We start from the raw sequence: 26,259 nt of genomic DNA, 5'->3' as shown, positions 1-26,259 counted from the left end.
ATCTACCAGTCTACTCCCAATTGCCTTTCACCACAACTGCACTGTTTTTCACTGATCCCTTGGCTTGATCTTCTTCATGATTTATTGAAAATGAAATCAGTTCCTTTGGGAGGAGATTAAGAGCTGTTTTAAGCCCAGCTAGCTTCTCCCTGCAGGCAAAATCTCTGAACTGGCTCTGTAACTGGAGGTGGGGATAGTGTTGCACTTTTCTCTGCTTACCACCGCACATTAGGAGCTAAGGGTGAGGTGAGATAGGGGCCATAGCTTTAGGTCTTCTTGGTTTGCTTCTGCCAGCACTGAGCGACCATTTTAAAGCTAAGGCAAGGACAATTTCACACCCTTGTAGTGCCTCTGTCCTGTGAGTGGTTGCTGGACGGAAGACGGATCCCCCCCTACTCCTCTCAGCTGCACTTGCCCAAAACTTAGCTTCAGCAGCATGTACTGTGGCAAGATGGGAAATATTGTTGTCCTACCCCTCCCAGAAAAGTATCTCTCCACCTGGGAGCTGGGTAAGTTGAGAGCCTTATATTCTTAGCTGTGTCAATGAGGGCTAGGGTTTCGGTCTTACTGAGTGGGGAAGGAAGAGGGAGTGAGGGGTCTTGGTTCAGACACCACAGATTTCAGCCTTTCTTACTGAATTTAGTATTACTGAATAGATCTTTCTTCATTTGCTCTATGCCCTTGGGATAATTTCCAGAGAATTAAAATAGTTGATTTTTACAACTTTTACTCATTTTCCTGAGGGAGTGAGTCTCTGGAGCTCTCGTTGTCATGCTGGAACAGTGTTTGCTTTAATTCTGTTTTGCCCATTATTACTATAGACACTGCAGGTCTGTGTTGCCATTTGCATGGTATGTCTTTCGTGACCTTTTGTTCCCTGTGTCTTTGAATTAATGTTATATTTTTTCCTAATCTGTTTATATTCCTTTTGTCAACCTCTGCCTTTTGAATGTAGTGTTTAATTCATTTAAAGTTCGTTTCATCTTTGATACAGCAGGATTTATATCTGCCATTTGGGTACCTATTTTCTTTCTTCCTTCTTCCCTCCCTCCCTCCCTCTCTCTCGCTTGCCCGCTCTTTCTTTCTTTCTTTCTTTCTTTCTTCCTTTCTTTCACAGAGAGAGACACAGTGAGAGAGGGAACACAAGAAGGGGGAATGAGAGAGGGAGAGGCAGGCTTCCCACCGAGCAGGGAGCCCTATGTGGGGCTCAGTCCCAGGACCCTGGTAGGCGCTTAATGACTGAGCCACCCAGGTGCCCCTGGGTACCTGTTTTCTATGTCTTATGTCTTTGTTCCTCTATTTCTCTGTTATTTCTTGGTTTTATATTGTATATTTACTTTTAATAAATTTTTTATTCCTTTTTCTATCTCCTACCTTATTTTTCTTATTTTCTTTGTTACCCTGGAGATTATAATTAGCATCCTAAATTAATGTAGCTCAGATTAATACCAACCTAATTTCAATGTAATTCAGAAATGTTGCTGCTATATATCACCTTTTCGTAGCCCCTTGTTAGTGCTATTTCTGTTATACCCATTACATCTTTACACATTATAAGCCCCTAGAACAGTTTTATATTTATTGTCTCACTCTTTTCTTTAAAATCAGAAAGTAGAATTTAAAAGTTTGCACAGGAAAAAAAAATATATGTAATGTCATTGCCTTCTGACCTCTGGGGTTTCAGCTGGGAATTCCGCTGTTCAATTTTACTGCAGAGCAACATAGATGTTGGTCAATTTTTTCTTGCTGCTAACTGTGCCTTGGCTTACTAACAGGCTGACTATTATTTTCTAGTTTTGGATTGCCTTGAGTTTATTCTGAATAAAATTTTTTTGACTTCTTGGTTGTGTAAATTAATATTTCTGTTCAAGCTTGGGAATTGTTCATCATTTATTTCTTCGCCTTTTCTTGCTGCCTCTTTCTTATCTTTTCAGGATTCTGATGAAGCTTGTGTTTGTGTGCTTAATGGTATCTCACAGTTTTCCGAGGCTGTGTTTTTTGTCATTATTTTCTCTTTCTTTTCTTTAGAGATAATCATTTCATCTGGCCCATTTTCAGGTACACTGGTTCTTTCTTTTGCCACTGCAAACCTGCTGTTCAGTCCCTCTGTTGATTTTTTTATTTCATGTATCGTACTTCTTCCGTCCAAAATTTGTAATTGGTTCTTTTGAATAACTTCTCTCTTTATTAGTATTCTTTATTTGGTGGGACATCGTTGTCTCTTGTAGACAGGGTTGAAGACCTTTCACATAGTTTGGGGATCTAGCATGCTACTTCAGGCCCTCATATAGGCCTCTTGTTCCCCACATCTTCCTTTGATGTTTTGACAAGCTCTTGTTTGATCCAGCTGCTACAGGAATCTCAGGTACAACTGCTACTGATTGTTTTCAGCAAAATCCTGGATATTGCTGTTTCCCTTTGAGTCAGGTCAGTAAAGACAACACCTTGCAAACTGAATTATTCGAGGGAGCTGTGAGACCCATGAAAAAGAACAATACTCAGGGATGGGACTTTTTTTAATGAGCTCCAGTCTCCATCTGTGCCCTCATGTGGCTGTAAGCCTGCCAGATTTTACAACTACATTAGTTGCAAGGCTGCTGGTTTTCAAAGCTACTACCAGAGCTGTGGAAAGATGGGAGTTACAGCATAATAAAAGTTACAAGGCCACAAACTGCTGTTCTCATCAAGGTGTGGCAGTTTATTTTTAAATAAACACTACTCAAATTGTTGCAGGCCTTTCATTAATTAACCAGAGCTCTGAAAATTTAATTTTTACAATCTTTCCTAGTGTTTTTTATTGCTTTTATCGGGTAGTGAATGTGTGATGATTCTAACTCTGCCATTCCTTGCCTTTCTTTTCCTGGTAGCCTCGTTTTATTATTTGAAAAATAGTTTTTGTTTTAGATTAGACTCTTCCTTCTCAAAGTATGATCTTTGAATCAGCAAAATCAGCATCATCTGGGAGCTTGTTGGACAGAGTCTCAGGCCCACAGCAATCCATTTGAGTCAGAATCGGCATTTGACACCTCCAGAGGATTTTTTGGCACATTAATGTTAGAGCATTGCTGGTCTAAGTCAAGATTGTTCAAAGTTTAATCTGTATATAAGCTCTTTAAAAAGCATCTGGAGAGCTGGCTTGTGTGTTTTTTTTTAAGCTTTTATTTATTTATTTGAGAGAGAGAGAGAGAAAGAGAGCATGAGAAGGAAGAAGGTTAGAGGGAGAAGCAGACTGCCTGCAGAGCCGGGACCCCAATGTGGGACTCAATCCCCAAACTCTGGGATCATGACCTGAGGCGAAGGCAGTCGCCCAACCAACTGAGCCACCCAGGCACCCTGGAGAGCTTGTTTTAATTAGAAATTCCTGGAATCCTTGCCAGACTTAACTAAGTCAGAATTCATGCAGATAGAATTGGGGCATATGCATTTTGACTAAGCACTGCAGATGTTTATCATACACACTGAAGTGTGAAAGCTGCCAATTTAGAAACTACAGTAATCAAATAGGATTTTTTCCATTTTAATGGCAGTTTGTATTTCATTTTTATAAGTAATATTTCTATTTTAAGGAGGACATCTTCAATCTAATTAAGCAGGGACCTTTCAAATGCTATTTTATCTCAAAATGGTACATGCACAGTATGCAAAATACCTAATATTTACCTTATTGGTTTAGTCTTTTTATTTGTGTGTAAAATTATATTATCCTTGTGACTGTTTTTTAGCCAGAACAAATTATGACCCAAATAAATTGCCCTGATGATTCACCTTGGATTTATAGAAATATAAAAAAATTATACATTTTTTCTGCCTCATAATTTAAGATTCGAATGAAGACGTAGTGCCTTAATTTAAATTGAAATTACCCTCCAGAGAGGAATTCTTCCTACATTTGCTTAACTATAACTTTAAAATGATATAAGCAAATCTGGTAGTCTGATAAATGTCTTACATAGTTCATAGTTTATATTTTCCTATAGTTAATTTTGTCTTTAATAATTTTTAGTATTTAATATTAATATAATTCCTTACAATCCTTATACGAAACTCTCAGAACTACCAACTTAAAAGGACAGAAAATGACATTAACATTGTCAGTGAGCAAGAATTCCTGTCCCCTTTAAGGGTCCTTCTAGCTGGACTAAGAATAACATTGATATGAAACATTAACAGGAGAAAATCAAAGTTAATAGTATAAGTATGGGGAATCCACCCAGACAAGGAAATTCCAGAGACAGGTGTTGAACTAAGGAGAAGGGGGTAGGAGTCTGGGATTTTAGAGGAGAGGAATGCCCCTCACAGGGGGAAAAGAAAAGCAGATGTTTGGGGCCTCTGGATGGCTTAGCTGGTTAAGCGTCTGCCTTCAACTCAGGTCCTGATTCCAGGGTCCTGGGATCAAGTCCCATGTCAGGCTCCTTGTTCAGAGGGGAACCTGCTTCTCCCTTCCACTTCCCCTCTATTGTGTTCTCTCTTGCTCAAATGAATAATCTTTATGAAAAAAAAAAAAGAAAAAGAAAAGAAAAGCAGATGTTTGATAATTAGACATTTGCCCTGTCATACAGATGCATCGCTCAGTTAAAATTTATTTCTGCTAGTAACCCTTATTTTGGGAAAGACCCCCAATTTAGATTCTTCTTTAGAATTAAGGGAGAAGCAAAAGTTTCTTTTGAGTCCACAGGGTCTTGATTGCTTTCAGCTTAAAATAATCCATATGCCAAAGTGACACATACTGGGAGCAGAGGCTATCCTGAACCCCTTCAACACTGAAACATTAAGATGTATGAATGTGTTGCATTTTAGTTTTGTGTGCAGTTGTATGTGTGTTTATATGTGTGTTTGTGTTTCAATACTAAAACATTAGATTAATTTTATTATTGATCTGTTTTTTTATTATAATGTTTATATTATGAAATTAATCACTATTACATAATAAAGGTTTATTTTAATGAATTTTTTGGGAAGGAAGAAATTTCTCTGGTCTTCAAGGCCCTTTTAGCTAAACTGAGAATCAAGTTGGCTGAGACAGATTAATAGAAGAAAATCAAATTTAGTTTCTTACATAAGGGGAATACACACACACGTGAAATGCCAAAGACAGTGAAGCAACATGAGACTTACATGTGCTAAGAAAAGAGACAGGGGTATAAGGATACAAAGGGGAGGAAGACAATTAGCAAGAAAGTGAAAGGAGGTGTCTGGAAAATAGAGGTTGTCCTATTATGGAGATATATTTCTTAGGTAAAGAGAAATCTCTATTAATAGCTCTTTTCCTGGATAGATTTCTTTTCCAATGAAAATATTACTAAGTTGAGAGGAAGAGGAAGAGATTACCTGAATCTGCTAGTTTTTTATTGCTTTTAACTCAGAATAATCTTCACACCAATGTGGCCCATCTTGGGTGCAACCCACATTTGGCCCCTACAAAATCAGGCTTGAATAAATCTATTCTTAATATTATACAGATTCTCTTCAACTCTGCAGATAGAATTAGGCATTCCTGACACGACTCTTTGTGACATCTTTCGTCCATATCTAGAGGATCATTTATCATTTCCACACTATCCTCCACTATAATGTGGGCAACCTAAGGTAGAGAGGATAACAGATTCATGCTTGGATTTCCAGCACCCAGTCCCACATATAACATATAATGGAGTCTCCATAACTGTTTCCTGAATGAATGAGCATTATCTCATAAGACGGACTGAATTGCTAAGCAATTCCTGAAGATGGCATAATTACTAATGCACTGATTAACTCTGTATCCACATCTTATATCCATTCCTGAAAGAAATATTTTTCTTTTTTGAAAATAAGATTAAAAAGGAAATGTGTACAGCTCTGACAATACATTGAGACCAGTATATGATTCCATTTCTAGAATATAATTGGGCAGTGATTTATGTTCTAAATTTCTTTGCTATAAGAATTAATATTTCCAGGGTGCCTGGGTGGCTCAGTGAGTTGAGCCTCTGCCTACGGCTCGGGTCATGATCCCAGGGTCCTGGGATCGAGCCCCACATCGGGCTCTCTGCTCAGCAGGGAGCCTGCTTCCTCCTCTCTCTCTCTCTCTCTCTCTGCCTGCCTCTCTGCCTACTTGTGATCTCTACCTGTCAAATAAATAAATAAATAAATCTTAAAAAAAAAGAATTAATATTGCCTTTCCATATAATAGAATATTATGTTTTACATATTTCAATTCCAGATCTTTTTTTTTTTTCCTTTTAAGTAATCTCTACACCCAGCATGTGGCTTGAACTCACAACCCTGAGATCAAGAGTTGCATGCTCTACAAGCTGAACCAGCCAGGCACCCTGATCTTTCTCTTTTTAAAAACATACATGTTTTGAGATGCAGAATGAGAACATACAGATTTTTTAACTGAAATTTATTCTGATTCTATATTTTATGAATGATGGAAAAAAATGTAAAAGAATGTTTTGTGGTCATTTGAATTTTGTTATAGTAGAATTCAAAATAATCCTTTTTTCATTTATTTTAGTGTCAGTTTGGTGGAATCCTCAACATTTATCTCTTTGCCATCTCAATTAACAGAATCTGGACAATTCATAAACCATGGGTAAATATGAATATATTTATGCTTATAATTTTCTCAGGAAAAATTCTTAGAAATTAGCATTCAACTGAACTTGTTATTAATTATACAATAGTTTTTGTTTATTTGAAATATTTAATTTATATTATATATAAAATTTATATTATTCAGTTATTCTGTTCTCTCATGTGTTACTAGGCTGTGTGCATGAAAATTGCATAAATATGCACTTGATTAAATACAGTGGATTCTCATTATTTGTGATAGTTATGTTCCATAAAATTATGGCACTCAGTGAATGAATACTGCGCCATTATTCCCAGAAGAAATATATGTAATCACATAGAAGATAATTATAAATCCTAAAAACAGCCCATCCTAGTAGATTTTATTTTTACATAGAGAAAATAAGGTTCATCCATGTTAATGACTTATATAAGGCTGACCCACTAAATTGCCACAAATTGTTTCAAATCTTGTCCACCTGGCCCCAGAGGTAGGGCTTTTTGAACATTTTACTTCTGTACTCCCTCCTACCGTCTCCCTCCTCTGGTCATCTGCATGTGAGAACTGAAGCAGAAAGGCCCAGCGTCACTTTTTTTGACTAGCTGGGAACTGTGTGACCATTGACTGGAACTTTTTGCCACTCTGCACATGTCCACAAACAACAGGGGAAGCTCCGTGAGTATGGATTTGGGGGTTACAAATCAATTTTAGTGAGGAGGCAAATTTGCAAATGACCAGAATTTGTGGATAGTGAGGATCAACTGTATTTAGGCTTACTCTACCTACATTATGAGATCTGTATTTAGTTTAGAAAGAGACTTTGACTTTGGAGTAGAGAAGCAGAATTTTTAAGAGTTAGATTGCTTTATATTTCTGATCTGTTTTGAATTACTAAATAACTATTCAATGTGAAATAGAATAAAACAACATTGTCAAGGTTAAAGAAAATCAGCTAGAAAGAAAATAATGCAAGTATGTATTAGTGAAATGCATGCGTATGCTGACCATTACTATAACAACTACTTCATAGCTACTATGTTAGTTTATTTTCTACCCTTCTCTCTGTGTAATGCTTAATAATGACAGTGTCATCCTTTTAGATGCAAAACTGTGTCAGGAGTCAAGGATTTGGCAACTTTTAAACCATAGGAATAACCAATGTTAAAGTCATCAGAAACTCTTAAAGTGATTTGTGCAGAACTTGCTAAGATTAAAAAGAATATAGTTTATTTTCCAAAAGTGAATTGTATTTAAGCCAATAGTTTTATTACGTTATAAGGATTACATTTATTATGCTTGACTTCTTCATTGGATGGTCTTTGAGAAAAATTGTTATAGGAGCACACCATTTTTATCTCAGAGCATTTGTTTTGTTGAATGCTAATTACATACTTAACTAAGGCATTTGAAATATTACTTTTATATTTTTCTGTCATCAAGAAAATAATGAATTAATACCTTGAATGATAAAGCATCATTATAGATATCATAAGAATAGAGTATTATAGGTATTTTATGTTAATTTCTTTGTAGTATGAAGTGCTGGTATTGCTAAAAACTCTTCAGTAAATACTTCTCCTAAGTCTTTATCTTTTTAGTCTCTTCCTTCTTGATTAAGCAGCTGTCTGGCATTATAGATTTTTCCTGAATGGCCTTGAATTAATTTTTCCACATTAATTGCAAATAATTTATAATATCACATATTAAACTGGAGTCAGATCTCAAAGCAATGTTATAGGTATCTGTGAGCATTAGTAACTCAAAGTTGGATCAGTTTAATGAACAGCAAAATTGAGTCTGCTTTCTCTCTCTTTATAAAGATTTACTTATTTATTTTAGAGAGAGAAGGAGCATGCATGAACAAGGGAAGGGGCAGAGGGAGAGGGAAAAAGAATTTTCTAAGCAGACACCCCAGTGAGCATGGAGCCCAGTGTGGGGCTCAATCTCATGACCCTGAGACCGTGAGCTGAGCCGAAATCAAGAGTCAGATGCTAAACTGACTGAGCTATTCAGGTGCTACAAGTCTACTTTGTTAATTTGGAATGCAGTTTAGGAATTCTATATCCCAAACTTTAACATGATTTTTCTTCATGTAATATTTTGGAATGGTTTTGATTAGCTCCAAAATCTCATAATTACTGAAGCTATAGGTAAAGATATCTTTTTTTAATGTTATGCTTCTCAAATCTAAACTGTAATGGAAATAAACAAGTATTAAGACCTTTGTAATGTAATTTTTGGCTAGAAAGGATACTTTTCAAGTACTCATCCAAAATAATTGCCAATTCAGCATGCAGTACCGCTGAAGAAGTATGTCTATCATGGTCTCAAACATTGATCATTCTTTCTCATATAGTCTCTTCCATTCATACTTAAAATATTTTACATTCTTAGTTCCCTGCTGAAGGCTTCCTGTGATAAAACTAACATAAATATATAGTGATACTGAGTATTGGTCAGGGAGAATAGGATCTACTGTAGAGTAGTTAGGTTTCTGTACATTGACTGTCAAAGAATGATTCAGAGCCCTTTGTTTAAAGGATTGATGGTTTACTCCTTTGCACCTCTGTGAAGACTGCCTATCAGATCAAAGGTGAGAGTGGGATTTGAAAAGGCAAAAGCTGGGGCACCTGGGTGGCTCAGTGGGTTAAGCCTCTGCCTTCCCCTCGGGTCATGATCTCAGGGTCCTGGGATCGAGTCCCACATTGGGCTGTCTGCTTGGCGGGGAGCCTGCTTCCCCTCTCTCTCTGCCTACTTGTGATCTCTCTCTCTCTCTTTCTCTGTCAAATAAATAAAAAAAATCTTTAAAAAAAAAAGGCAAAAGCTACATTTTTTAAAGGAAAAGACATGGTCCCTGGTTTGTCATGTCAGCACTGTTCTGAGCTGAATGGCCCCAAATTCTTATTTTTGGTTGAAATAGAACAGTCTTAAGTTTACCCCAAAGATTGTCTTTCTGACAGTTCTTAAGAGATTGATTAGAAACCCTTATTATGGCTCCTTTTTTGGGGGTCCTAACTGCTTGCTGTATAACACCTCTAGGCTCTAATTCATGTAGCAGGCAAATCTTTACTCACTTCCATAAGGATTAGCTAAAGTATCCAGAACTCCAACAGTCCAATCTACTTCATAGGCAGCAGAAAGGAGGAAGCACAATAAGAGTGTGCCCTTTCTTTCTCTGTTAGGGAAACTTCCCAGAAATAGCACATAGCACTTCTGCTTGTAGCCAGTTGGCCAAATCAAGCTGGAAGGAAGACTAAGAAAGGCCCTTCTCCACATACCTATCACAGTAAAATGAGGGTTCTGTCAGTGAGGGGAGGGAAGGGCCCATGGATACTGGGATAGGCAATCAGCAGGTTCCACCATGAGGGGACACAGAAGAGAGTTTTATTCCAACTAGCACAAAGCTATCTAGTATTTCCTCAGTCTGGCTTCATTGGCATAATGAGACCTTTTGATCTTTAAATATGTCTTAATAAAATAATACTTAGCAATATTATACACCCTGTTTTTCTTAAAGCTCTCCTTAATGTTTGTCTTGAATAGATTTCTGGATACAAATAAAACTTAAGAACATGCATTTTGAATCATGACCAAAATGGAGGTCTGATCTAGTACCTCTATGATTAATAACTTCTGTATATAATATACCATACAATAAACATTACACTGTCTCAGTAACTCCCATTCTGGTCTCTAGGTCTAATCAGCAAGGTAACATAAGAGAACAAGAAAAGGTTAAAAGAAATTATTCCATAAACTACCAGTAATCCCTTTTTAGAGCTCTTAACAAATATCCCTGTTCTATTCTTTTTAGGCATGTAGTAACATTACACTTACCCAGTTGAAGTTATTTATGAATATATAACCTAATCAGCCAATGGCATGTGAGGAAAAGTACAAAATATTTTCTCCAAGGGTAGGTTTAAGATGCAGTGAACAATTTTTCTCATTCCCTTTCCTTGATACAGTTAAGGAAGTATATATAGAAATGGAGTTCTCTTCACCAAGGATCTTTGAGGCCATCCTCTCCACCTAGGAGAGACATGTAATGGGAGCCTGAAGTGAACTACAATGCTAATTCACTGAGATACGGGGTGTTACTGAAGCATGACCTAGCATAGGCTAACTGAAACTCCTTCTCAGATCACTTCAGTCAATATTTCCTCAAATAATAAATATTCTCTTCTCAAATGAGCAGTAAAGTGCTGAAATTATCTTTCAGGTGGCATAAAAAAACATAAAGTCTCCTATTTAAAATTTTTTAAATGCCTCTATAAACTACTCTTCCTAAGCAACAGACACACATAAGACAGCACATTTGAAACCACATGGATGATAAAACTTCATATTCATCACAGATTTTACTTTACAGGAACATGATCCATGAGCATAAGCAAGAACAGTTAAGAACCTTTTTATTCTAATTAAATCCAAAGGATTAGCAGAAAGGATCAGGACAGGACACTGATTTTAGCCACAATTTAAAATTAAATGATAGGTCAGTGGTGTTCAGAAATAAGCACTATGTAAATAATTTCCTACAGTAATATGACTTGCTATTTTTTCAGCAGCAATGAATTATTTATCATTTAATAAATTCTTACTAAGTGGCCCCTTAAGCAGTGCTCTTAGTACCGGAGGCATATCAAATAAATAAGTCATAGATCTGGTTCTCAAGGAGCCAACCATCAAGTAGAGAAGAAAAAGAAAATCATACACAAGTGGAGGCAATTGTACAGGGTAGAATGCATTAGTAATATATGTTGTACCAAAAAAAAAGGAAAAAAAATTCTGTGAGCTCATTGGCAAGGAGTACTAGATATAGAGATCCTGGGTTTCATCTCCCTTCTCTTTTCTTTACATATATTTTTGGGGAATAGCTAATGAAAATACCTTTTGAATAAATCAGAGTTGTCTTATCCTTAAAGAGACCCTCAAACCCAGAAAAACTGAGTTACCTATACTATTTACAGTAAAGATGAATAGAAAAGAATTGCAGACCTAGAAAGAGAAGACATTTAAGGAGAATAATAAAGTACTATGCACGTTTTTCTAATGCATGTTATACTCTGCTGTTCTTTATAATATACAAATTGGGATGGGAAATGTAAGATTTTGATGGCCCGAATCTAGAGCAGGGGAGAAGTTTCCTGTAAATATAAAAGGAGCGTGGGAAGAAGGAATTGGTGAAACAGTGGAAGAGGGGACAGGCAAGGGGAAATATAAGACATATGCTTATGCATATGGATTATGGAAAAATGTGAATGAAAGTTGAAAAGGTTGAAAGTGTTGAAAAGTTGAAGTGTTTATCCTTCTGCTTTGTAATTATTCCTTGTAGACTTACATAGTATGACAGACTATAATCTGTGAATTTAGGAGCTTTGTCTTTTATCCTTGTCTCTCAGAGTACCTTGGCCCAGAGTAGCTTTCACCCAAATGAAAGAAGGCCATGATATTTTTCAGATATTTTTCTGAGTCTTGATTCTTGCTAAAAACCCGGAAAAGCTCAATTCTGCATGGCTATGATTTTAAGATATTTCATTTTACTACACTGGATAATTGGTGACACTTAGAATTAGGCAAATCTCCAAGGAAAACAGTGATTCAGAAGTCAGATGTAGGTACTAAGAGTCATAATCTGCCATGATCCTCTTGCTCTACAGGAGAGTTTCATACCTGTTTTTAATTTCTTCATGGCCTTTGCCAGTGTGATGAAGCCTACTCTACTTTACAGAATAATGTTTTATAAATATTAAACTAAGATATAAGAATTACAGAGTATCTTAATCTTCCCAGGCTGCAGTAACAAAATAACATGGAAATGATGGCCTAAACAACAGAAATTTATTTCCCATAGCTCTGGAGTTTGGAAGTCCAAGATCAAGGTACAGGCAAGATCGTTTTCATTTGGAGGCCTCTTCTCTTGACTTGTAGGTGGCAGCTTTCTTGCCGTGGGCTTACTTGACCTCTTTGTGCATGCATACAGTAAGCTCACTGCTGGCTTTTCTTACACGAACGCTAATTCTGTTGTATCAGGGCCCCACCCTTATGACCTCATTTAACCTTGATTACCTTCTTATAGGCCCTATCTCCAAAATTAGTTATTTGGAGAATTGGGGCTTTAACATATGAATTTAATGGTGATACAATTCAGTCTATGGCATAGAGGAAGCTCATTCTCCAGCAGATAATAAAAATATTTAAAAATTGTAAAATGTTAAAATATATACTTCTTAACATAATACATAATAAAATCTACTGGTGGACATAATAACTACCATACTTTAAAAGTAGTTATGATTGTAAATAATAGCTTAAGATATGTACAAGAATTGAAATATAATATAAACATATCCATGATTATTTGGTGACCATTTCATATTACAGCTACTGCTACTGTGGTTTGATTTAAATTGCTATTAAGAGTTAGTGGGAGTGGGAAACCTGGGTGGCTCAGTGGGTTAAGCCTCTGCCTTCGGCTCAGGTTATGATCTCGGCGTCCTGGGATCGAGCCCTGCATCAGACTCTCTGCTCAGTGGGGAGCCTGCTTCCCTCTCTCTCTGCCTGCATTTCTGCCTACTTGTGATCTCTCTGTCAAATAAATAAATAAAATCTTTAAAAAAAAAAAAGAGTTAGTGGGAATCAATATGGAATTTTTCCCCATTTGAATTCACAGATCCACTCTGTCCTCGCACCCCGGGTTGGTACACCTTGCTTTACAGACTTCTCAGTTGCTCAGGAGCCAAAGATGTACTAAAAAAAAGCAAGTATTCCATTTTTAAAAAAAGATTTTATTTATTTACTTGACAGAGATCACAAGTAGGCAGAGAGGCAGGCAGAGAGAGAGTGGGGGAAGCAGGCTCCCTGCTGAGCAGAGAGCCCGATGTGGGGCTCAATCCCAGGACCCCAGGACCATGACCCAAACTGAAGGCAGAGGCTTTAACCCACTGAGCCACCCAGGCACCCCAAGTTTTCCATTTTTACTACCCTCCAGAGACTACTGGGTCCTTTTTTAAAGAAGCCCTAGGCACATGGAGGATGAAGTGTATCTCAGAATTGATCCAATTACATTACTTCCCGTGATGCATGAAAATTAGTCTTGAACCAGAAAATTTGCTCTTTGATTTGGACACAGCTGTGAATGCTGGCCCAGGAGTAGCTTCATGAAGGCTTATGTTAAAGATCCTCCCCTCCCCAATGGAAAAGGTTTGAGTAGGAAGTCATTCTTGGGGCTGATTTATTCATGCTCTGAATAGAAGCATTTTGGTCATTTTAGTTTGAAAAGAGCTGTGGGTCATCCCTGCAGAGAAAAAAGGAATGTCATCCCTTCACACCTCCTAAGTAGGTTTCACTCTCTGACTTCAGCCCACTACTAAATTAGTAGAAGATATTCTCTTGCTTGATCAACAGTATTATATATAATTTTAACCTCTTTTGATGCTATTTCTTCTTTAAGACCAGGGGTTTAAAAGTGCTCCCTCTGCCATAGCTTCAGCAGCAGTTGGTGAGCATTTAGGAAAATGATAGCAAAGACTGAGGTGTGAGGTAGAATTGGTTTTCCATTTTTTCTTTGATCAGCAAGATACTGGTTTTGTAAACAAGCTGGGTTTATCACTGAATTTCTAGACTCAAAAATGTTGATCAGGGAAAATAGAATTTACCTGAACCAAATTACTTTATTAAATTATTTTCTGACGTCTCTGAATTAATCATGATAATCACTTGTTTTATGAGCAAGGTAATAACATTTCTAGGTCTGCAATTTTTTCCTATCCGTCTTTACCACAGGTAACTCAATTTTTGTGCATTTGAGAGTCTCCTTTGAGGAAGCAACTCTGATTTATTCAAAAGGCACTTTCATTAGCTATTCTCCAAGAAAATACATAAAGAAAAGAAAAAGAAAAAGAAGCCCAAATCTCTCTTCTTTTCTATTCATTATGGAAAAAAAATGGCTGAAGGGCTAGAGATTGCAAGGATTGAGCAAAATGAAGTTCTGAAATTATCTGAGGATTTTAATCAGGCATTCTACCTACAGCTCCATTATAGAGATAGCTGTGGAAACATGCATCGAGAAATAAACATTCTTTATTGTTTTTCCCACTCTCTGAATGGTCTCCCTTATAATTGCTAAAATATCTAGTATGTCTCTAGATAGTATCTAGTATAGCCTTAAAGTGTCTATCAAGTGTCCAAATTACATAAAATATTAAAACAGCTAATCAGAATGTCTGTGAGTTGAAGTAAAGCAGAGAGTAGTTACAAGATGTGGTAAGCCTTATTAAGAATATTGTATCAAGGGTCATCTGGGTGGCTCAGTGGGTTAAAGCCTCTGCCTTTGGCTCAGGTCATGATTCTGGGGTCCTGGGACTGAGCCCCACATCGGGCTCTCTGCTCTACAAGGAGCCTGCTTCCTCCTCTCTCTCTGCCTGCCTCTCTGCCTACTTGTGATCTCTGTCTGTCAAATAAATGAATAAAATCTTTAAAAAAAAAAAGAGTGTTGTATCAAGAAAAGTCAGTGGAGAAAAAGAATCAATATGGCTAGAATTTTACTTGGAAATAGTCCATATATTTTTACAGCATCAAATTCAGGAAAAGCAAGGGGCACCTGGGTGGCTCAGTTGGTTATAGGTCTGCCTTTGGCTCAGGTCATGATCTCCTGGGTGCTGGGATTGAGCCTCCCCACCCCATCCCCTGTGCTGGGCTTCCTGCTCAGTGAGGAGTCTGCCTCTCTCTTTCTCCCTCTACCCCTCCGCACTGTTCGTTCTCTCTCTCAAATTAATAAATAAAGTCTTTAATAAAAAAAATTCATGCAAAAGGATATGACAGGGTAAGAAAATATGGAGATTTTGTATTTTCAGAAAAAAAATCAGGCAAACAGTATCTGAGAGCTGAGATGCTAATTGCCAGCTTGTGGAGCAAAGTAATTATGAATATTGAGAAGTTCAGTTTGGGGGAAAATTGATGGGTTCTGGAAGATATGGAATCTTTCAAGGGAGGCAGTTGTTTCGGGCTGTGGTCTGCTAAATAATTTTCAGAAATGCAACCAGAGCTTAAGCAGCTGCCCATGTCTCTTCTCTTTATGAGAAAGAGGCAAATGCAGAAATAATAAACTGAAAGAAGAGAATCTTTGAAGAAATCAAGTTCTAGAACCACGTTTGTAGAGAACATATAGTCCTAAGTTGAGACCACTACTTTTGGGCCTCAGGATTTGGGTTTATTTGTTTGTTTTAAATTATTTTAAATGTTTATTTCTCCATAGTATTCATAAGTAAAAAGGAATTATTTTTTTAATAATTAAAAAAATTTTATAAATATACAATGTATTATTAGCCCCAGGGGTACGGGTCTGTGAATCGCCAGGTTTACACACTTCACAGCACTTACCGTAGCATATACCTTCCCCAATGTCCATAACCCCACCACCCTCTCCCACACCCCTCCCCCTGCAACCCTCAGTTAGTTTTGTGAGATTAAAAGTCTCTTATGGTTTGTCTCCCTCCCGCTCCCATCTTGTTTCATTTATTTAAAAAGGAATTGTTTTTACTAAATTGTATAAAACAGTGGTAGAAATATGGATGATTGTTAGTTTCCTTTTTGCATTTTTCTTTTAAAATTTCTGAAACAATATAAACATAAAGGAGATACACGAAATACATCTGTGACCTTTGTATGTCATGTAGGTAGCCATAATTTTTAAGGATCTATAAGATTTAATGAAGACAGAATTGTTTTTGAGTTTCGTTTGTGTTTTGATGTTGTTCTCCTCTTTATTTATGACAGTGATGCTGGGAGTAGCCCTGAAAGTGATAATTCGAAGAGTTTTTGCCAGTCTCCAAATGCCTTAGGAACCTGTGAGTACCTCATATAAAAGCTTTCATTTATCTTCATGTCTGACTTTTATGTGCATAGCATACCCGTAAATGAAATACTCAACAAAGGATGGTTATGACAGTAGACAGAAGGGCAAGCCCAGGGTCTAGTTCTCAGCTTTTCCTGTTTATGACCTTTTGCAGGACTCTACATCTTTCTCTTCACTGTGAGTCCTAGTTTCCTTACCCATAATGAATGGATTTAAATAAATGACTTTTAGGTATCTTTTGGCTTATTCTAAACTGTTTAAACCTATTTAGGTGACATGTATCGCCATGTTTAAGATTACAAGAAAACACAGATTTACTTTGTTTAATGACATAACTGTAGATTTAGAAAATCTGTATAGGACGTGGATAGGACAATGGATAGAGGAATGTTCTGGTTATCTCCAGCTACAGAACAAATCACCCCAAATGTAGTGCCATCAAACAGTAAAAGTGGATTAGCATTATTATCTCTCACACTTCTGGAGTGACTGGTCTCAGCTAGATGGTTTTTGCTCAGAGTCCCCATGCAGTTGCAGTCAGATGGAGGCTGGGGCAGGAGTCATCCCAAAGGCTTCCCAACTCACATGTCTGTTGGTTAATACCTTTTGGCTAGGACCTCTGGTGGGACTGTTGGTCTAGACACTTACATGTGGCTTTTCATGTGGCTTAGGCTTCTTCATAGGATGACAACTTGTCTCTAAAAGCAGGTGAGCCAAGAAAGGGATGATTAGGAAGAAATCATATTAAATTGTTTGTTCTAGTATCAGATGTCATACTGTTGCCTTCTAGCATACTATTCATTAGGATCAAGTCCCTAAGACTGCCCCACCATATCACCACGTTCAATGCAGTGTTGAAGAACTTGTAGACATGTTTTAAAACCAACAAAAATGGTAGAAACAAACATATATATAAAACATTCCTCTATTTGCAGTTCAAGTTTTCCATTACATCCTGTTAAGTGAACTATTACATAGTTTGCAAAAAAAGTTGAAGATGCTTAGATGACCACTTTACTATTTATATATGTATATCTAGGCTAATTTAAACACTAGTGCAGTTCCCTTTTAAAGGACTCTTTAATAGAGGGCCATAATTACACGTTTTATGGTATCAGGCTGGAGCTGGGGTCACCCATGCTTTCATTAACAAATGCACGTGTCATCTAATTTGGTGTACTAATGCTTTGAACATTTTTTTATTCATTTCAAAACTTGAAGCACTAATTGAAACAGCTGCTTTATTTGAACAGCACTTATGAAATGATATGTAAACAAGCTCTGCTTCATGTTTTGGTAGCAATTAAGTCCAATTTCATCAGAGAGTTCTTCTGCTCCACACATAATCTTCACCTGGGAGTAAAAGGGACTTCAAGCCTGGAGCTCTTGTTTCTTCCCTTTGACATGCACACACGCTACTGTGTCATCATCCTCAGCAACAAAAAGGTGAGAACTGAATGGTGGCTTGTGTTTTCATCATGGGCTGGCGCTTGAATGGAGTAACCAGTACAGGTGACTTGAAGGCAGCTGAAGACTCTAGTAGTGTAGATAACAACTTCAGCCTTCTAGTTGCTAAACACAGAGCTTATCCTCACAAATATGCAAAGAGGTAGACTAGTTGTGGGTAGAGTTTATAATGGCTGCCTTAGAAAGTCCCACGGGAGCAGATGGGTAGCATGCCTGACCTTGCTGCAGCTCTGGCTGTATTTATATAGCTGCACAATGAGTTACCTACCAAACATTGAGGGGCTAAAGAAAATACACATTTATTATGCCATGTTTTCCATGGATCAGAGATCCGGGCATGACCTAGGTGGGTCTTCTGTTTAAGGTCTATTAAGTCTTCAGTCAAGGGACCTGCCAGTGCTGGATCCTCCTTAGAGACTCCACTGAGGAAGGAGCTGCTTCTCAGCTCTCTCAAGTTGTTGGCAGAATTAATTTTCTAGTGGGTCTGGCATCCACGTAGCTTACTTCTTTAAAGCCAGCAAATGGGACGCCTGGGTAGCTCAGTTGGTTAAGCATCTGCCTTTGGCTCAGGTCATGATCCCAGGGTCCTGGGATCGAGCCCTGCATCAGGCTCCTTGCTCAGTGGGGAGTCTGCTTCTCCCTCTCTCTCTGCCTCTCCCTAGGCTTGTGCTCCCTCTCTCTCTTTCTCAGATAAATAAAATCTTTACATAAAAATAAATAAATAAAACCAACAAAGGAAAGAGAAGGAAAGGAGGGATGGAAGAACAGAGAAAGGGAGGGAGAGAGTCAGGGAGAGAGAAAAAGACAGGTTTTAGAGGAAAGATTTTATGATATTATCCCCTTCCGGAAAGAAACTGACATGTGTTGACCTGAGGAGGGAATTTATAACGCCCAGAAGATAGTCCCAAATACATCAATTCTGTATCAGTTATGTGCTATATTAACTGCCTATGCAATGAAATAATGGTAATTGGAAAGAGGTATTGTATTGATCTGGTATCAATAGGATTATTTACACATGAAAAATAATATAGCCCATTAAATATGTAAAAAATAGTTTAACTTCACTTAAAATTGCCATTTAGGAGGGAAAAAATGCCATTTTATAGAAATGCTAAATCTTGTTTTTTATTTCCCCTAGAGGAGCCCAAGATTTAACCAAATTCCTCTATATGAAAATTTGTGAAAAATAGTAATGGTAGTGTGATTAGTAGTTTAATCAAATACTTCACAGTTCCTTTTTTATATTAAATGATAATATAGACCTAGAAAGTGCCAGGCTTAATTTTTAATAGCATAGTAAGGAGACTGATTTTATTATTTGAATTCAGCTATTGGAATATTAATATTTACTTCCATAAATTTTGTCTAAATTAATCCAAATATAATTATACTTAACTTGGAATCTCAACTTATTAAAACAAGTCTTTTGATTATATATATTTTGTTACTGTCAGAAAAAATATTAAGAAAAACAGTAATCATAAAATTATATTGCTGTCAACTGAGAAATAATGCCCTTAATCTAAAGTATTGCATTGAATTACAATTACTTATGTGGGCAAACACATCTATTAATTTACACATTCAATTTATTGCTAATTATATTGAAAAACGCAATTACACGCTTAAATAGATAATCAAACATCCAAGTCCACCTAGTTAGCTCCTGTTCTTATTAAATGTGTGATAACTGCTTTGCCATTAAGAACCACCTGTTGAAAACCGTAAAGTAATTAGGCCTCCATTTGATAGCTTTCCATGTATAAAACAGAAACATTTCTACTAACACTTCTATCAAGGAAAGGCCACTTGTTTCATTTTGGCTCTTCTATATGAACTTTGAAAATTTAAAAAAAAATGAGATGACTTATGTAATAGCTGTTTGGAAGTATAAACAGTTTACAAAACTTCCTTCAACGTTCGTAGAAAGTCTTAGCTTAGGTGAAGACCTACAAAATCCCTAAAAATTCATGCTGTCTAATGCCAGAAGTCCAAAAGCCTTCTGCTCATGTGTGGTTGGAGCAGACTGAATGGGGGAACCTGGAGTAGGAACATGACCCAGTGCCTGACGAATGGAACTCTCCGGGAGGAGAGCTTGACGGACCCCCACACAAACACTGCAAGGTATAAAATAATGTATTGACACAACCCTAGGAACTCTGTCTTTACTTTCATGCCTGTGTGACTATCTGCTCTGTGTAGTCCTGGGCTTCCAGAAAAGAAACCACCCATCACTTCTGGGATCATTCATGCAAGAGAGGCAAGGGCACCAAGCAGGGATCCTTGACGTGGGGGGAATAGGGAAGATGAAACCCCATCTAGCCCATTAATACTTTGAAAGATTTATTAACCTTAGGATGCCTGCTGACAATATGGGAGCAGGTTAAGTGAATTTTAAACTCTAAATCAATGTGGTAGATGTTCACAACGTTACACGTAGTTTGAGACCCCTCCGTGCTGCAGGGCCTTCTCCCCTTTCACCCACCCTCCTTTCTGTGAAACGATCATCCTGCTATAAACACTGCAGCCTTTTTTGAGAAAAAAAATATGAGAAGAAAATTTGTTAAAGCGAATTTTGTACCCAATGGTAGTTATTTATTCTTGGTGGGTGGGGTGGGGGAACCTCCTCTGTGTTTCTTATCAATGATCCTAACAGTTAGTCTGTAAAGATCCCACATGCCTCTGGGATACCAATATTTTAGCTCCAGGGGATACCCTTTCAAATGGCATATAGAATACAAGGGAACAGTAATTCCTATTTTTCCAAATCCATGTCCCTTTTATGAACCGTTTTTTTTTAAATTGACATATAACAGACAGGTAACATTGTATAAATTTTTACGTAATATGTTGGTTTGATACATTTGTGTATTGCAATGAGGCTACTCCAGTAGCATTAGCTAACACCCTTGTCACATCACACAATTATCATTCCTTTGTTGTGCTGAGAACAATTAAGATCTAGTCCATTAGCAGCTTCAAAGTTTATAATATAATATTGTTGCCTATAATCACTAAGCTGTGCATTTGTTGTCCACAACTGATGTATCTGGTAGTTGCGAGTCTGGAACTCTCATTCTCGAAGGAAACTGTAGAATATAGAGAATGACTCTTGAAAGTTTTAAAATTTAACAACCTCAGTAATTCCCTTTTATTATTGTGTTCACTCCTCCCAGCACAGATTCACCAACAGTATAAAGTCAGTTCTGTAGACATGTACAGAGTTAACACAGAGAAAGGGCATGAAGTCTATACTAAGGGGATTCACATTCTGTGGAGAAGGTACACTTGCATAAGGCTGACCCAGCTCACACAGAAAGTTGTACTTATTGGAAGCTGATGCTTCATACAGGTGGATGAAGAAAGCTTGCAGAATGTATGGCACATTCCTAAGATATATAAAAATGCATTCCTGCCTTCCGCGGATGCCACATTGTGCTGGGACAACCATGCCCTCGCAAGACATTAATCTTTCCTTGTGTACACGGTGTCCTGAAACATGTCCACTAATTCTGTAACACAGCCAGCCTGATTCTGACCATGTCTAGAATAGAGGGAAGAATGCATTTCTATATGATAGCAAAAGCATTTCTATATGATAGATAATTGACTCATAAAGGAGTTTGGTTAAGAGGGTGAGCGGAAATTTGCCAGTAAAGCAGATTTTGGGCAGGGGAGAAGTGTGCTCAAGAAGATTCTGAGAACACAAGGCAAGCAGCCGAGCATGAAATTTTACTGACGCTTGAAATGCCAATTCTGAGAGAAGTTTGTTGTGACAGAAAATTGATCGGGTGGATAAGGCAGACTGATAATGAGGAGGGCAGTGAAATTTTTAGTTGAATAACTTTATTATATTAAGATAATTATTGTTATTGAAAGCAGGAACATACTGAGCATAGGAATGACCTGATTTCATCTCTGTTTTAGAAAGCATCTCTGGAGCCAAAACAGGGACTAGATTAAGAGTTGGAGAAGGAGACTGGAGACCAAGAGACTGGCTCAGAGATTCCCGCAATCTATTACACTACTCCACACACCTCCATTCTCTGCTGCCTTCTGCTTTTTGCATACCAGAGCAAAGACAGAGAGAAGGATGTGGGAAGCAGCGAAAGAAGAGGAGATCATATTGGATTTGGGGGAAGGAGCAAAGGGATGAGAGAGAACTGCAAAGATGAATGTTGATATAAAGATCAATCTTAATGACAGTTTGCGTGATGTTCACACTTGATGCAAATTTTCATTTATGTGCAGAGCAAATTGATGGCCAAAAATTGAATAGCAACGGTTCTGAGAAATACAGTGATGTAGACAGAGGGAGATTGTCAATATCATTGCCATAGTAACTTCTAGATTCTAGGCTGAGCTTTCTGTGATTTGATGAGATGTTTTCCTACAATATGCTATATCTTTTTATTAAGTGATGAATATTTTATAGTATTTATATATATGTTGCTTTCTCAAAATGTCTGTGGAATAATTTCTCAGGCATGCAGTTAAGGTTGTGTTAGGGGCACCTGGGTGGCTCAGTCATTTAAGTAGCCGACTCTTGATTTCAGCTCAGAAAATAATCTCAGTGTCCTGGGATCAAACCTTGCTGTCCAGCTCCTTGCTCAGCGGGGAGTCTGCTTTAGGATTCTCTCTCTCTCTCTCTCTCTCTCTGCCCCTCCCCCTGCTTTCTTTCTCTTTCTCTCAAATAAATAAATAAATCTTATAAAAAAGACTGTGTGAAGAAAGTTGAACTTTTTAGTGCAAGCATACAAATCTCTTTATACATTTTCTTTTCACCCTTACTGAATCTCCTAGAACACTCATTCTATGAAAGATCATATTTTAAAAGAACAGCGATTATTCTTACTGGTCAGTTTCACATTATAATTATGGCAATGCCAAATGGCCACCTACAGTGATTAATGATCTCTCTCTAGTGTATGGAATTTAACATTTTAGAATTTTAGCTTAGCTCTTACATGCCTGTTAACCATCACAATAATGTTATATTGTCCAGCCAGTTCAAACAAATAAATTACAAAATAAATTACAAAACATAGCAAAATTTAGGCCCAAGATTAGAGAGTAAGTAGAATTTTAAGACCTATGAAACAACATGGGGATTTTCTGTCTAAATGCCTTTTTTTTTTTTTTAAAGATTAAGATTGTTTGTGTCTGGAGGGCATCCATGGCATGTCCAAGGTTACCCAGCTCATTAATAACAGAGCTGGGATTAAAACTTTTCTGCTGATTCATTGTTTGTGTTCCTCATTTCTGGGTCATTAACAGGTTGTCTTGTAAATCTGCATGCAACTGTGTTATTTGAGGACTACATTTAACTAGATACATAAGAAGAACAAAATCTTTCATGAGGGTTTCTTAACAATGGACAGTGTGCTGTGGGCTTTGGCATCTTTCTGGAAAATATAATAAAAATCCAAGTAAACATCCTGATTGCAAAATTTGAAATTAAGGTCAGAAGGGAAATTTAATAGACTATTAGAATTGCTCACATTGACAAGTGTCTGTTATGTGTTAGATAATTTCATTTCCTTTGTCACAGCCTCCAGACTTGGAATGTAAGGGATTTCTCTGCTTTAAGGGAGTTCTTTACTGCATTTGTATTCCTTTCCTGGTCTGATTTTATTGCAAGAAAAGTAGAAGGAAATAATTAGCTGATACCACAATTGATTTTCTGACACAGGCATTATTTTCAATTATATTAAGTTTCTTTTTAATAAAAAAAGAACACTGAAAGTGAACAAGTTAGACAAAATAATTTTTTGGGAAATGATAATATATTGTAGGTATAAGATGTAGAATTAAATGAAATTGAATAGAGTTTTAGTTACTGATATTTTATTTTATTTTTTAAAAATATTTATTTATTTGACAGACAGAAATCACAAGGAGGCAGAGAGGCAGGCAGAGAGAGATAGGAGGAAGCAGGCTCCCCGCCGAGCAGAGAGCCCGATGCGGTGCTCGATCCCAGGACCCTGGGATCATGACCTGAGCCGAAGGCAGAGGCTTTAACCCACTGAGCCACCCAGGCGCCCCAGTTACTGATATTTTAGTTGGCTAATCCATGATTAGGAGGCTTTTTATAATGTATACATAAGGGAAATATTCTGGCAAATAGCAGTTTGCTCCCTTTGTATCAACTTCCATGAGTTGGTATTCATTTTCATTGAGAAGACAAGCTATAGATCAGGCACACACTTAAGAAAACATGTGCTTTGGTAACGCTATACTCACTGAGTCTAATTTCTTATGAAAATTATATTTTGGGTAAAATGTGGTTTTTTTAGATAAAAATTATAGTGAGAAAAGAGTAAAATAAAAGTAAAATTTAATATGTTTTCTCTGATCTCTGTTGAGCCTTTGTACTTCAATTATCATTGAAAATTTCATTTGATCACTTAGTTGTATTTGTAGCAAAACATGCACACACAGAAAACACATTTCAGATGGCTAGCTTGGATTTATGTTTGCAAGGTACTACATTGCTTAGGAAAAATTACTGTATGAAGTTTTCTATAATGTACTGTTTATTACCAGTGCATGAAATTAAATGCTAAACAATTATAACATTCAAAGTTTTCCAGATTTCTTTTTTCAGCATGAACTAAAGGTAATTGTGAGTTATAATTAGTAAAATTCTATGGAACATTATCATATGAGAGTAGATGACAGTTAATTTTATTGTAAACAAATCTCAGTCAGAGAGGAATTGTGAAGCTATAAATAAATTGACCTCACAATCAGAAATTATTTATTCTTATATTGTTTCTAGATTAAGTTTGTGCCATTTCATGTGTTATCTAGGATATTTACAATATCTTGAAATATTTTTTAAAGATTTTATTTATTTATTTGACAGACAGAGATCACAAGTAGGCAGAGGGGCAGGTAGAGAGACAGAGGGGTAAGCAGGCTCCCCGCCAAGCAGGGAGCCAATGTGGGGCTCCATCCCAGAACCCTGAGCCGAAGATAGAGGCTTTAACTCACTGAGCCACCTAGGTGTTCCAAGAAATATATATTTTTATTATGCAATCAGTTTCCTTTTATATCATTTATGTGTGCTGCCTGTAGAGTAGTCTCTCAAGCATATAATTAATATTGTTTTAAGTTGGTGGGACAGTTCAGACTAGTTACAGTCCCAGCCTGGAAGCTAATTTTGTTTGCTTTTGCTTTCCTAGTAGTTAGTTGCATGTCTGTCACAAGGTCATTCTGGCAAAAGATTATCCACCGTATGGCTTAGCCCTAAAATTGCCACTGCCCATTTTCATTGATCCTCTCAAGTCTTGGCCCTACTCCAGATTTCTTGAGTCAGACTTGCATTTTCACCATATCTTTAGGTGATTTATATGTCATGAATGTTGGGATGCCCTGCTCTCAAAAAATGGTCCCTTTCCATTTACATGGGTCTCTTATGTCCCTGATAAGTGCCAGGCAAAGGATTAGATTCCTCATATGTGTTACCTCATTTAGTCTTCACCACATCTTTACTCTCATTCTACTTCTTAAGATGTAAGCATTTTTAGGGGCGCCTGGGTGGCTCAGTGGGTTAAGCCGCTGCCTTCGGCTCAGGTCATGATCTCAGGGTCCTGGGATCATGAGCTGCTGCCTTCGGCTCAGGTCATGATCTCAGGGTCCTGGGATCGAGCCCCGCATCGGGCTCTCTGCTCAGCGGGGAGCCTGCTTCCTCCTCTCTCTCTGCCTGCCTCTCTGCCTGCTTGTGATCTCTCTGTCAAATAAATAAATAAAATCTAAAATAAATTAAAAAAAAAGATGTAAGCATTTTTAAAAAGACTTTGTTATGGAAAATATAAAATACAGTTCTAGAAATAAAACTGCGATATATTTCCCCTGTACCCTTCTCCCAGCTTTAACAGGGCATGTCCGAACTTATTTCATCATTATAATGAAACAAATCCCAATCATCCCATAATTTTATCCATAAATAACTTAGAAAGCATCTCTACAAGAAAAAAAAACTGTTTTTTTACATAATCATGATAGTGCTATTACTAAAAATATTATAAAATTTTTTTTCTTGCATCAGACATCGGCATTGTTCATATTTCCCTGATTGTCTCATGATTATTTGTACATTTTTTTCTGTTATTTCCTTTTAAGTGTTTTTGAATTGTAGGGGAGGAAAAGATAAATTTTCCTCTACCCTTCTGATTTATTAGCTGAGACTCCTGTAATAAAAGACAGAATAACAAGGAAAACCACCTTTATTAACATGTACACTCCCTATATACATGAAAGATACCCAAGGAAAAATGAGTAACTCCTCCAAGTGGCTTAGAATTCAGGCTCAGATACCATCTTAATAGGGAAAAGGGAGAAAGGGAAGTTGGCCACTTGGAGGAGA

The 26,259-nt window shown here is 37.2% G+C and overlaps 1 protein-coding gene across 1 annotated transcript in view; it reads left to right on the top strand.

Annotated features, from left to right (window-relative positions):
* CFAP47 (cilia and flagella associated protein 47) overlaps positions 1-26,259 on the top strand; it is a 544,336-nt gene that overhangs the window by 281,325 nt on the left and 236,752 nt on the right. The window contains exons 42-44 of the mRNA XM_047716464.1: positions 6,500-6,577; positions 16,340-16,410; positions 17,719-17,864. Coding sequence (XP_047572420.1) covers positions 6,500-6,577; positions 16,340-16,410; positions 17,719-17,864 — 295 coding nt within the window. The remainder of the gene's footprint in view (positions 1-6,499; positions 6,578-16,339; positions 16,411-17,718; positions 17,865-26,259) is intronic.

Source organism: Lutra lutra, chromosome X (assembly GCF_902655055.1).
Source record: "Lutra lutra chromosome X, mLutLut1.2, whole genome shotgun sequence".
In the NCBI taxonomy this organism is placed as follows: domain Eukaryota; kingdom Metazoa; phylum Chordata; class Mammalia; order Carnivora; family Mustelidae; genus Lutra; species Lutra lutra.
The sequence above is the reverse complement of the archived record's forward strand: the minus strand, read 5'-3'. Positions and strand labels throughout refer to the sequence as shown.